General features: G+C 41.5%; 1 protein-coding gene across 1 annotated transcript; it reads left to right on the forward strand.

The window, feature by feature from the left end:
• Positions 1-4318, forward strand: LOC136884767 (cuticle protein 21-like). The gene is made up of 2 exons (XM_068230046.1): positions 1-48; positions 3611-4318. The coding sequence occupies exons 1-2, from the start codon at positions 1-3 to the stop codon at positions 4316-4318; spliced, it is 756 nt and encodes a 251-aa protein (XP_068086147.1).
• The last annotated feature ends 9400 nt before the right edge of the window (positions 4319-13718 follow it).

Consider the following 13718-nt stretch of genomic DNA (forward strand, 5'->3'; position numbering starts at 1 on the left):
ATGGCCATAGAATTTAAGGCGTGTCTTGCGTACGGCATCAGTGAACCTGTCAGTCAATGAGTAGAGGTCGGCTGTTCTCCTCTTAAACCACATTCCATTTTGTCCCGTGGGACCATATTTTTCCGGAGAATTTTCCTTTCTTGCTTTTCAATTTCCATAATTTATGGTAACCTCCAAGGGATATGGTTTCTGAGGCGTATAAAGCTTCCGGCAAAACAACTGTCTTGTAGTGTCATAATTTTGCATCACACGGTATGACACTTGTTACAGTAATTTCACGTTAGTATGTAGCCTACGCCTTATGGAGTTTAGTGGCTCTTCCTAAATTGCCCCTACTGTCTAGACCCGATGTAGTATGATTTCTCCAAGGTAGTTGAAGGAGGACACCTGTGAAATTGTGCCGTTTATTATTATTATTATTATTATTATTATTATTATTATTATTATTATTATTATTATTATTATTATTTGTTATAAGTCAATGTGCTAACCTGGTATTGAGGCAATAGGAACAGTAGATTCATCATTTCACCCTTGCGACAAACCTTTTGAATTCTTCTTCTTGTTTCCGAATTTGGCCGCCTATGGATCGCAATGAACTTAAGGCTTTCTCTTCTTCTTCTTCTTCTTCTTCTTCTCCTCCCAGAACCTCTTCATTCTTTCACTTCTGATCTTCCTTTCTTTCTCAGATACGACCAGTTTGGGTCTACATTTTGGTGGTTTCTCCTGGAATGTTTTGATGCTGTCCACTCGACTTCTAAATTCTTTTCTGTTGTGAACCATATCCACTGTAAGTCCACTTTCTACTGCATCTCTTTTTACCTCTCCCACCCACTTCGTCGAAGCTTTTAGTCCAGTGATGTACTTGAATATTTTCTTAGTTAGCCGTTTCTCATCCATTCTTTCTAGATGCCCATAGAATTTTAGCCTTCGCTTTCGCATGGTGACAGTGATTTTTTTCGGTGTATTTATAGAGGTCATCATTTTTCCTATTCCTCCACTCTCCATCAGCATTTTTCTGTGGTCCTAAATTTTTCCTTAAGATTCTCCTCTTTTTTCGAGATCTTGAAGCTCACCTTTTTTATTCATTGTCAGCCTTTTGAATTATTAAAAATCCTTCTTTCTTCTATGAATTTGTACACTCATAATTGCATCACAAGACAGATTTTGAGAGAATGTAGTGCCGTTAGTCAATTACTAAACAAACAAGAAAACTAGTCTTGTAAGTTGATCACTTTAAACCGCTCGCTCGTACGACATGTCCAAAAAATTGATCTTGAAATAGAAAGGGAGGAACCTGTAAGGCTCCACATGTGGCAAGGCCGAGCCGGTCAACCAGTATATAAAGTGGGCGGTGTTTCGCGGACTGTATCACTTTGCATCTCCAGGTTTCAGCAGTCACACAAGAAGCAGCTATGGCAATCAAGGTAACGACTTACGACATTAACTGGCTTCAATATGATCTACAAGTAGTAGCGAGTTTCGAACTGGTATTCAGATCTGGTTTACTTGGCGGCAGATATCCATGGATTATTTCTCGCGGCACATAAAAATATGTCGATAATGCGCAGAGTTTACAAGTCGATGTCACTGTTCATATTTCAAAATAGGGGATAAAGAACGGACAAGGTAGTTTATGTATGTGTGAGGAGAGTCTGCGTGGCTCAGGCGGCGGCGCACCGCCCTCTCACCGGTGGGTTACGTGGTTCAAATCCCCGTCACTCCATACGAGATTTGTGCTGGACAAAGCGGAGGGGAGATTGGTTTCTCTCCGGGTACTCCGGTTTTCCGTGTCACTCTCCAGTATCATTTGATTTCATACATCATTCATTAATCATTGCGCCAGAGTGCGACAGGCTTCGGCAGCCGGCATCATTCCTATCCTTGCCGCTAGATAGCCCTTCATTCATTACATTCCTGACCCGGTCGAATGACTGAAAACCGACTGAGAATTTTATTATTATTATTATTATTATTATTATTGTAAATCCCAGTCATCCATTTGTAGGTATTATTTTATCGTTATTGCCGGCCTGAGTGGCTCGGACGGTTGAGCCGCTGGCCTTCTGACCCCAACTTGGCAGGTTCGATTCTGGTTCGGTATTTGAAAGTACTCAAATACGTCAGCCTCGTGTCAGTAGATTTACTGGCACGTAAAAGAACTCCTTCGGGACTAAATTTCGGCACTTCGGCATCTCCGAAACCCGTAAAAGTAGTTAGTGGGACGTAAAGCTAATAAATAACTTTAATTATTAATTTATTATTGTGTTTAGGGAGCAAAGTACCCTTGTATGTGTAGTATACTATATATTTTATGTACAGTATGACTCCTTGGCTGAATGGTCAGTATTGAAGCCTTTGGATCAGAGGGTCCCGGGTTCGATTCCCGCCAGAGTCGGGGATTTTAATCAGGGTTGGTTAATTCTTCTAGCTCGGCAACTGAGTGTTTGTATTTGTCCCAGCACTCTCCTCTTTACAATCAAACTGCCAACCACCACAGAAACACGCAGTAGTGTTTACATCCCTCCACATAGAGTTGGTGGTGGGAAGGCCATCCGGACGTAAAAATAGGTAAAATCCCCACGTGCAACACAGTTCAGTGCCGCAACCCCACAGTAGTTGTTAAAGTGGTAAAATAATCATTTAGATATTTTATGTACAGTAAGATTTTACAGTAGCATTGTAGTTTACTTCATTTTTTCATGATAGTTAGACAGTGACTACTTAAGTGTAATTTTGGCACTTATAATGAAAAATCTATCTATCTATCTATCTATCTATCTATCTATCTATTTATTTATTTTCTACTACGCTAAGTAGTCCTTTGCGTGTCATAACGTCAGAACTTCCTCAGCGAGAATGGCACATGAACACGCCTGGGCAATAAATATTGAAGTTCAAACAGTATTTCTTATTTTGGTGTCATCTTCTCACAGAAAGTTGGTTACCATCATGGCGCATTTGTTTCTACTTTGCGCCTCTCACATCAGGGTAGCCGTATCCTAGATGTCGAACCAGTGCTGGAGGATTCGAACCCATGATAATATTCTCCACTCACGTCCCAGTTTTCTTTCTACCTTGCCTCCCATGATCAGTTATATCAGGCAGTACTTGTAATTTTAGAAGATGTGACTACAATAGACTAGTTTTCTACGCTTTCGACGGTTAACACTTTGTGTGATTTCCTGGTATAAGGGATCCTTGTAAGGATTAGAAATGAAATATTGTTTCTTTCTCAATGTAAATATAATATTAGAATAGTTCAGATATTAGGTTATTAGACCGATTAGAAACACTGAATAACAAACACATGCAAACAATTGCCACTGTAATAGAGATGAGAAATCCTGTAATGCGCAGTAATTCAATAAATAAATAAATAAATAAATAAATAAATAAATAAATAAATAAATAAATAAATCATCCCCTTATTCGTGACGTGGCCCACTCATGGAATTTTCATTATTCTGCGACGCACTCACAAACCGCAACCAATCAATTAGAAGAACAACCGATTGTAAACTTAACGTCAGCTCAGATACATTTGAGTTCTTGGTGACATAACAGCTATGTTCCATTTCTTAATGGTCTTTTTATTTTCTTCTTGCAGGTCATCGTCTTCGCCGCCATCGTGGCCGTCGCAAGGGCTGGTATCCTGGGCGCTCCCGCCGTCTACGCCCCCGGTGCTCCCCTAGCAGCTCGTGCCTATGCTGCTCCCGCCATCGCTCACGCACCTGTTGCCTATGCCGCCCCCGCTATCGCCCACGCCGCCCCCGTCGCTGTAGCTCATGCTGCTCCTGTTGCCGTCGACACTTACGACCCTCACCCCCAGTACAGCTTCTCCTATGGAGTCCAGGACGCCCACACCGGAGACTCCAAGAACCAGCAGGAGACTCGTGATGGAGATGTTGTCCAGGGTAGCTACAGCCTGGCTGAATCCGACGGCACCATCCGTACTGTAGAGTACACCGCTGATCCCGTCAATGGATTCAACGCCGTCGTACACAAGACCCCCGGCCAGGCTCCCGTAGCTGTCGCTCATGCCGCCCCCGTTGCTGTTGCTCACGCTGCCCCTGCCATCGCTGCTGCCCCCATTGCTAGGTATGCCGCCCCTGCCATCGCTGCTGCCCCCATCGCTAGGTATGCTGCCGGCCCTGCCCTCACCTACGGAGCTGGTGTGGGTTACGGAGCCGGTCTGGGCTACGCTGCCGGTCTGCGTTACGGAGCCGGTCTGGGCTACGCTGCCGGTCTGGGATACGGAGCCGGTCTGGGCTACGGACTTGGAGGTCATTTGGCCGCTAAGGGACTCATCGGCTAAACAGCCTCAATTTTACCATCAACACTGATCACAAACCATTATGTCAAACTCATCTATCCCACTATTTTGTACATATATTTGTTTAAAAAATAAAAAATATGCAAATTAATTATTTTTCCTCTTTTATTTCCTTTAAAGTCCATTCTTCTTTGGACATTAGAAATAATGAAAATCATGGGAGTAATGTAGAAGGTACATTTCCCACCTGTTCTTGAATGAAGAATTAATTTTAATCCAAGGGCTACTTAGCACAGGATATCGGATTTATATGATGCGTATACTACATGCAATTATATCAGACGCACTGCAAGAAGTTACAGGTTATTATCAGAGCCCTTATTTCTATGCATTAATAGGTTAGAATGCACACTTACTGAAGCGAGCAGCAAGTATAGTCTACTTTCACAACGAATATGCCACGGGGTTTGCATAAACGTCAGGGGTACGGCACATCAGAACCCCTATAACTTATGTTACTCTTGCTACATTATGGAAGAGACGGTGATTGATACTTTTTACTATCCAATTAGTTTGCAATCTAATCTGTTACTGTATACAAATCCGGGCTTTAGTTATTAGAGATTAAAACAGAATAAATACGTACTGATTAAAATATATTGAGAAGCAGATGATTATGGCAAAATGTAAGATTTCTTCTTTGAGTCATTTGGTCAATGACTGATTGGTCCCTGCGATTAGTCTTCTCTGACTGGGTCGATGGTATGCAGTACGTTTTTGGTCTGCGTAGCTCCTGCATCCTGAGTTCAAAAGAAATGTGTTCATGAATGTCTTCCTTGTTCTTCCACGAGAGTGTTTCCCTGATATTTTACCCTCCAAAGATTTCAACACTTTCCTACATCGAAGCCTATGTTCCATCCAAAAATTTGTCTCTTTCTATTCTGATTCAACAGCTGTTTTCTTTCTTGGAATGTTCAATATCTCAGTGTCGGACTTCTTTTCCACCCAACTTATCCGTTACAGCTGTCGCCAGCACCACATTTCAAAGGCTTCTAGCCTCTTAATGTCACTCTTGGTTAATGTCCAGGTCTCAGCACAATACAGCTCAACAGACCAAACAAGATTTCATTATTCTTTTACGCAAGGCGAGGGATATTGTTTTCTGACACAGAAGGGACTATTTATCTCTTGAAGGCTTGCTTTGCTATACCTATTCGTGTTTTTATTCCACTGTGACGCTGAAGGTTTTCTGTTATGATCTGGCCAAAGTATCTGAACTGTGCTACTTGTTGTACAGTCTCACCACTGATCATCACGTGCAATGGACGTGGCTTCCTACTAAACATCATGACTTTTGTTTTATTAATATTCATTTTCATACCATATTCCTCAGCTTTTCATTCAGCTTTAGCTACAATTTGGATAATATTATTGGACTACCCGCAACTATAGCTTAATCATCGACAAGTTTGATGGCCTGCGTTAGTCTCCCTCCCCCCTTTGTGTTTGTTATACATTGATTGATGCTTTTATCAGCAAATACATTAAACAGGAATGGTAAGGGCAGACAGGCCTGTCTCACTGCTTTCAGTATCTGCACAGGGTCTGTTAGTTCGTTGCCAAACCTGATAACTGCATTTTGATGTTGATATAAATTGTATTAGAGCTTAAATGAAAAATGAAATGGCGTATGACTTTTAGTGCCGGGAGTGTCCGAGGACGTGTTCGGCTCGCCAGGTGCAAGTCTTTCGATTCGACACCCGTATGTGACCTGCGCGTCGTGATGAGTATAAAATTATGATGAAGGCAACACATACACCCAGCCCCTATGCCAGAGAAATTAACCAATGATGGTTAAAATTCCCGACCCTGCCGGGAATCGAACCCGGGACCCCTGTGACCAAAGGCCAGCAGGCTAACCATTTAACCATGGAGCCGGACATATAAGAGCTGTATCATGCGCAGTGGGAACCTATCTCAACGAGAAGTGGAAACAGTTTGTTCCATGGCACTTTATCAAATGCTTTCTAGTAATCAATGAATCATACATACAAATTCCTTTGGCAGCCCAGAAATCTTTCTACGATGAGTCTTCATTTGAATGTAAGACCATTATTGGAATTTTGTGAACTTATGCAAAACATCTCAATAAGGTAAAGAAGGCTTTCAAACAGAGACGTAAGGAGTATGGTGTAATGGCTAAAGGGGATATATACAAATAAGGCTCAGAGAGAGAAAAATTGCGAATAACTGTTTATTTTATGGAGAAATAACGGGAGGCGCATCTATTGAGATGATGCTTGTTGTTTAAAGGGGCCTAACAACTAGGTCATCGGCCCCTAATGACATAAGATGGAACAAAATGTAATGACAGTTAAAATCTTAAAATGTGCCCGACCGGGCGAGTTGGCCGTGCGCGTAGAGGCACACGGCTGTGAGCTTGCATCCGGGAGATAGTAGGTTCGAATCCCATTATCGGCAGCCCTGAAGATGGTTTTCCGTGGTTTCCCATTTTCACACAAGGCAAATGCTGGGGCTGTACCTTAATTAAGGCCACGGCCACTTCCTTCCAACTCCTAGGTCTTTCCTGTCCCATCGTCGCCATAAGACCTATCTGTGTCGGTGCGACGTAAAGCCGCTAGCAAACAAAAAATGTGTCTGCTGACTAGAATTTAAAACAAATTATGATAAAAATGAATATAAATTTAAAATTATCAGTGGATCTAATTCTCAATGCCTTATTTTCTCAGAAAATGATACATAAAATAGATTAGGGTAGAATAAAGCACTGCCTTGAAGTGCATTCATACGTATCATTTAAGTTAAGAGTTAAAAACTCTTCAAGTACACAAAACAAAGTAGAACAGAGTCAACAAAATAAAAAGATGTTAATAAAATAAATTTAAAAGCAGATGCAAATCTCACCGTCACTCATAAAAAGGACGACGAATTCTGCCGAATGCTCGTAATCTCGTAAGATGAACGAGGAGGTACTCGGAAATTTTAGACTACGGCTCAGATTGGTCAAGTGCACGCACTCCGTGACGACGTGTGCCACGGTAAGATGACCGCCGCAAATACACACCGGAGGGGGTGCTTCTCCCTTCAGTAAGTAGGAGTGCGATCCTTAGACTGCTTCTCTCCGAGAAACCAGAAGGGAAGTCTTCCATAGCTTCGTACTTCCTTTTATCGTTATCGCTTATGGGCAAGAGGAGTGGCATCTATTGAGAGCATGTAGGGGACTTGACGCATTTAAAGTTACATATCTGGGTAGTGTATATAAAACAAAACTAGAAATCGACAAATAATTTTATATATCGTTAAATTACAAGACAAAGAGTTGAAGAAAATGTAATAGCGTATGGCTTTTAGTGCCGGGAGTATCCGAGGATATGTTCGGCTCACCAAGTGCAGGTCTTTTGAGTTGACTCCCGTAGGCAACCTTCGCGTCGTGATGAGGATGGAATGATGATGAAGACGACACATACACCCAGCCCCCGCACCAGCGAAATTAACCAATGATGGTTAAATTATCGACCCTGCCGGCAATCGAACCCGGGACCCATGTGACCAAAAGGCCAGCACGCTAACCATTTATCCATGCGGCCGGACAAAAAGAGTTGATAACACCGGGAAGAATACCAGTACTTTCTCATACTTTAAAAATATCTGGCAAAAGGAAATGAGAATATGAAATAATCATTACAAAATGAAGGGTAAGGGTCCTAGAATATGCAGCATTTTTACTACACCTAAGACAAAAATAAAATAAAAGAGGATAATTTGTGGAATGAATATAAATGATATATATATATTTAAAACACTAGGCTGATATTTGTTAACGCGAATTTGAGTGAACGGTTGAACCTAATTACCTACATCGTAGAGCATTTTGACGAACGCTATTGGTCTGTAGATTTGCACAGTGTCTTTAAAATAATAAAAATTTCTTACCATACATTTTACATTATTAAAGAATATATAGCATACTGATTGGCTAAAGCGCTCGCCAATATTTCAAGGTCACCTGCAGATCCACTGCAGGCCATGTGCGCACACGCATGCGCCGTCTGGTATTACGTCTCCTCTCTGTAACTGAGCGGTGAGTCGTGGACTCATGGCTTGTCGAGAGTATTTCACATCAACTGTTTGAAAGGACCGGCTACGTCTCAGACAATAGGGCCTTCAACATGGACAAACAAACTTTTAAACGTGTGATTTTAATAACATTGTGTTCTGCGACTTGTTTAATGCATATTTATAATACATGATAACATGAGTGAATTTTGTGTCCTAATATGTGATGTCAAATTTATTTTGGTGATGACTGTACGTATTAATATTTACATTTAAAATTTGCACCTTTTCGACTTAAAGCACCTTTTTAACCAAATTTTTGCACCTAAAATTACAGCTCTCATTACTAGGCCGAAGTATTATTTGAGGATTTTGCTAATGCAATAAATGGAAAGTTTGATTAAGTATGTAAGTACATCTAGCTAGATGGCCAAGTAGAGAGCGTCTTGGTCTTTCACTCCTCGGGGTACAGGGACCGATTCCCAGCCAGGTCGATGGATTTTCAACGTAAAGGCTTAATTTTCTTGTTACGAGTCTGCTTGTCTCTACTGTCCTCAACATTCCTAGTAAAATGAACTATTGAATTACAAACATGCCCTGAATGCTGAAATACATCATTACAACATGCAAAGTGACGACAACACGTATCTAACTGGGTCGGAACAACATGAGTTCAAAGTATGTACCCCTCACGTCTCGCACAAGTGTTCATAACGGTACTGTAGATTGTCCAACAAGTCGATTAACGCAGGCTGGTGTAAGGTCACCAAAAATTCAGAAGCATTCCAAGGTGGGTCACCTGACCGAAAAACGGTCCCTTCATAAACCCCCATAGCTATGCATCAGAGAGTGTGAGGTCAGGGGAGTTAGAAAGGTATGGGAAATTAAGCGACCTGCAAAGTGTTGTTGTAGAAGGGCAAGTGACACCTCGCGGAGTGGGTAGTAGCACCACCTTACCGCATGTATGTCGCTGCACTGGCAGATTTCTGGTGACACTAAGTACTGCCTGTTTTGGCGCATACTGAATTACATAAGTCTATTCTCCAAAAAAACCACAGTTTCATATACGCGGCAGACTCTGCCTACCATCGTCGGAGGGTCTGCACAAAGAAAGCAACAGTCACACGAACTTAATATCAGTAGATCGTTCAAAAGCATTCGATTCAGTAGTTCGTCTGAAAATAATAAATACTACTTTCAGGTGTGAAAGGGTGGGAGATTTTACCCTTATATTACTGGAAATCTATTTGTCAAATACGTCGTTGGAGGTTAAAGTTATTAAAACTTTTAGTGAGATTTTTTCACAGATAGATCTTACGACGACAAAGGAACAGGAATGAGCTAGGAGAGAGAAGGAAGCAGCAGTGGCCTTATATTTTTTTTTGCTAGGGGCTTTACGTCGCACCGACACACATAGGTCTTATGGCGACGATGGGATAGGAAAGGCCTAGGAGTTGGAAGGAAGCGGCCGTGGCCTTTATTAAGGTACAGCCCCAGCATTTGCCTGGTGTGAAAATCGGGAAACCACGGAAAACCATCTTCAGGGCTGCCGATAGTGGGGTTCGAACCTACTATCTCCCGGATGCAAGCACACAGCTGCGCGACCCTAACCGCACGACCAACTCACTCGGGCCCGTACATAAAGATGTGAATTCTAGAAACTACAAATTGTCTATAGTAACAGAGATAATCTAAGATGAATATAAACCTTTTCTGTCACATCGTCGCTATAAGACCTGTGCCGGTGCGACGTAAAGCAACTTGTAAAAAAAATAAAAGAAATGAATAAAAAGGGTGAAGTGTAAGAGAGGACCAACAGCCCTAAATTTAGCTGCCTCTGTGGATCAGTGGTAGAGTGTCGGCCTCCGGATCCCTAAGTAGCGAGTTCAAACCCGGTAGAGGGAGTCGGATTTTGGAAGGGAGAAAAGGAGTTCATGTGACACTCCATGTCGTAAATGTCGGCGTGTAAAATATCTTTGGTGACACATTCGGTGTTTACCAGACAAATTTTTTTAAAACTCAGCCATAGATGCCCAAGAGAGATTCGTCTTCCCCTGCCATCTATTAGACCTAGAGTAAAACGGAACGTCAAAATTAGCAAGATCACGGCCAGGCAGTGGCATATTAAAATGTTTGTACATGGTAGCTAAGGCGTTATTATTATTATTATTATTACTATTATTATTTATTTATTTATTTATTTATTTATTTATTTATTTATTTATTTATTTATTAGCCCTAACTTCGTCGTACCGAGCTCGATAGCTGCAGTCGCTTAAGTGCGGCCAGTATCCGGTATTCGGGAGATAGTAGGTTCGAACCCCACTGTCGGCAGCCCTGAAAATGGTTTTCCGTGGTTTCCCATTTTCACACCAGGCAAATGCTGGGGCTGTACTTTAATTAAGGCCACGGCCGCTTCCTTCCAACTCCTAGGCCTTTCCTACCCCATCGTCGCCATAAGACCTATCTGTGTCGGTGCGACGTAAAGCAACTAGTAGTAACTTCGTCGTAAGTGAAGGAATTATCTACTTATGTATAATTCAGTATATTGGAAGGCTACCAAGCGATCGAAACGAAGAGAATGTAGTGTCATTAACTATCGAAGAGAAAAGAAAAAACTCGTTTGCAACTTGACCAGTTAAAATGTCAAAAGATTTGGTCCAGAAATAGAAAGGAGGTACCTATAAGGCACCCTAACCAGCTCCAGATGTAGCAAGGCCGGTCAGCACACCTCAGTATATAAAGTGGGCTGTGATTACCAGACGATATCAATTAGCATCTTCTAGTTCCAGCAGTCACACAAGCAGCTATGGCATTCAAGGTAGGAATTACGACACTGAACAGATTTAATATGATCTGGTGGCGAGCTCAAAAACTGGAATACTGATCTAGTCAGAGTTAATGGTGATTTCGTACTTATCGTTGATAGTGTATATCTGTCAATGTATCAATGCGGAACCGGTCAAGGAAAGAGCAAGGCTGAGCGACTGTCTCAAACGTTAAGCGGTAGGCACTTTGAGGGCATTTTGGCGGTTTCCATCCCGGCTCAGGCCGGTAGTAATACATGCAGGTGTCCTAAGACATCAGCCTCATGTCAGTAGATACATTTTTAAGTCAAGGATCCCCTGCGGGATAAGTTTCTGGCACCTCGCCTTCTCCGAATATCACTACAGTAATTAATGCGACATAAAACAAACATTTTCTTTCCTTCTCTCTCTCTTTATTTCGTTCTTTCTTTCTTTCTGTATTGGGGTTTTCTAGTGACCAGGAGACAATTTCAATCCTTCATCTTTTGTTGTTCCTTCTTCTTCCTCAAATATTCCTTCATTTTTACACTAATTTTTTAGCCTGATTTCTTGACCTCCCAACCTTGAAACCATTCGATTTTTAGCACTTTCTTTCTAAAAATCTCTTCCTCCTGTTGTCGCTTTCTCTTCTTCATCTTCTCCTCTTATATTATTTCTTTCCAAATATTTCTTGACTTCATGAATTCAGCTTCTTGTTGACAACTTGTTCCAAAGATATTTGAAGATCTGTTTGGTTAACTTGTCATCCATCTATATATATACAATCGTAACGACCGTGTGTCTGTACATCGACTATTTTGCCGAAATTTTCGTACAATTTTCCCTCTCAGGACTTATTTATATTCATCTTGTACTCTTTCCCCAAGACTATGTCCATACCAATCAGGAATTTCTTCAAATATTCTGCAGAATCAAATAAAATAACAGTACCGTCGGCAAATCTCAGGGTTTTGAATTCCTCTCCTTGAATATCTCATAAAAATCTGTGTTCAAGCCGCTAATGGGTGAAGGTGATATTCTATAATTCTCCTCACGGCAGTTTGATTGGAGATGTTTGGACAGACCGGGTCGGCCTTGTAGACCTCTTGGTCTATGTCAATGTCCCTCTCATGTAGGAGGCACCTCCGCCTCATCCTTTCTCTTCTTGACACACAAGAATCGAAGTATCTTCCGTCCTTGACATTTGTCTGCCGAGAGTATTTACATTACAGCATGTGGCAGACAGACTGACGACTGTAAGCTTCAATATGGAGCCATACTAGCAAGCCCCATCACGAGCAACGTCACTGAAAACCGTCGAAGTAGCTAGTGGGACGTAAAGCTAAGAGCATTAAGAAAGCGCGAATTTTTAAGTAGTAACAGATTAGAATGCAAACGTACTGAAATGAGTAACAAGTATAGTCTAATCTACACAACAGTTATGCTATGAGTCTTGCATACATATTAGGGTTTCAGCTCATCCGAGCCCCTAGAATTTATGTTACTCTCACTACATTACGGATGAGCGATCTAGGCAACAGCTCCTAGTAACCAAATGAGTTCGCATTCTAAGCTGTCACTGCATAAAATTCCGGGGTCTGAACATTATTAACTGTTACATACAAATTCGATTGCTATCAATAAATATTAAATTAAAATGAAATATTTTCAAGGAATAATAGAGAATTAAATTATGCTCATAAAACTGTTTGTAGATTTCGAGTATTGCATTCAAAAACTGGGGGTAACAGACGCTGAAGTAAAGAAAATAATTGTTTGCACAAATAGGTGAGAAATGTATATTTAATAAAGCATAAGCAAGAAAGTTTGTAGATTTACAGGACTCCTGTGACCACCACATTTACGTGGAATCAGAACCAAAGGGATGTTTTTAAAAGCACCAAATACTTTGGCTGGGATTTGAACCGTGACAGACTCGGTGAGCATTCAGTGACTATGCCTGACGGCACCTCTGTATGAAGATACGATAGAAAAGAAACACCATACATCAACATGTGGTGAGAGAGACAGGTCATGTGGAGCAAATGAATCAGGATAGTTTAGCAGTGGTACAAATTGACTATAAAAGAAAGGGAGAAAGAACTAAGAGACGATAATTATCACATTTCAATATAGACCAGCACAGAACCCACTAGCATGCCGGCCTCTCACCGCTGTGTTAAATATTTCAAATCACGGTCACTCCATGTGAGATTTGTGCTGGACAAACCGGAGACGGGACAGGTTTTTCTTCGGGTACTCAGGTTTTCCCTGCCAACTTTCATTCCAGCAACACTCTCCAATATAATTTCATTTCATCTGTCAGTCGTTAATAATTGTCTTAGAGGAGTGCGGCAGACTTCGGCAGCCAGCACAATTCCTAACCTCGCCGCTAGATGGGGGCTTCATTTATCCACTCCTGATCCCGTTGAAACTGGAAATAGACTATGGATTTTTACGAGCATAAGACCCGCTAAATATGGACTTACGGATGGAAAGATGGGTGGTAGGTTGCATACCCCAGAGGAGCTAGGTGGACATGTTCTAATGCAGTACCGTACTTAGATATTGAAAGACTG

Source organism: Anabrus simplex, chromosome 13, assembly GCF_040414725.1.
Source record: "Anabrus simplex isolate iqAnaSimp1 chromosome 13, ASM4041472v1, whole genome shotgun sequence".
In the NCBI taxonomy this organism is placed as follows: domain Eukaryota; kingdom Metazoa; phylum Arthropoda; class Insecta; order Orthoptera; family Tettigoniidae; genus Anabrus; species Anabrus simplex.

Coding starts and splice junctions, on each gene's coding strand:
- LOC136884767 (XM_068230046.1), top strand. CDS start 1: ATGGCCATAGAATTTAAGGCGTGTCTTGCGTACGGCATCAGTGAACCT. Junction 49..3,610: donor CGTACGGCATCAGTGAACCT/GTCAGTCAATGA, acceptor TTCTTCTTGCAG/GTCATCGTCTTCGCCGCCAT.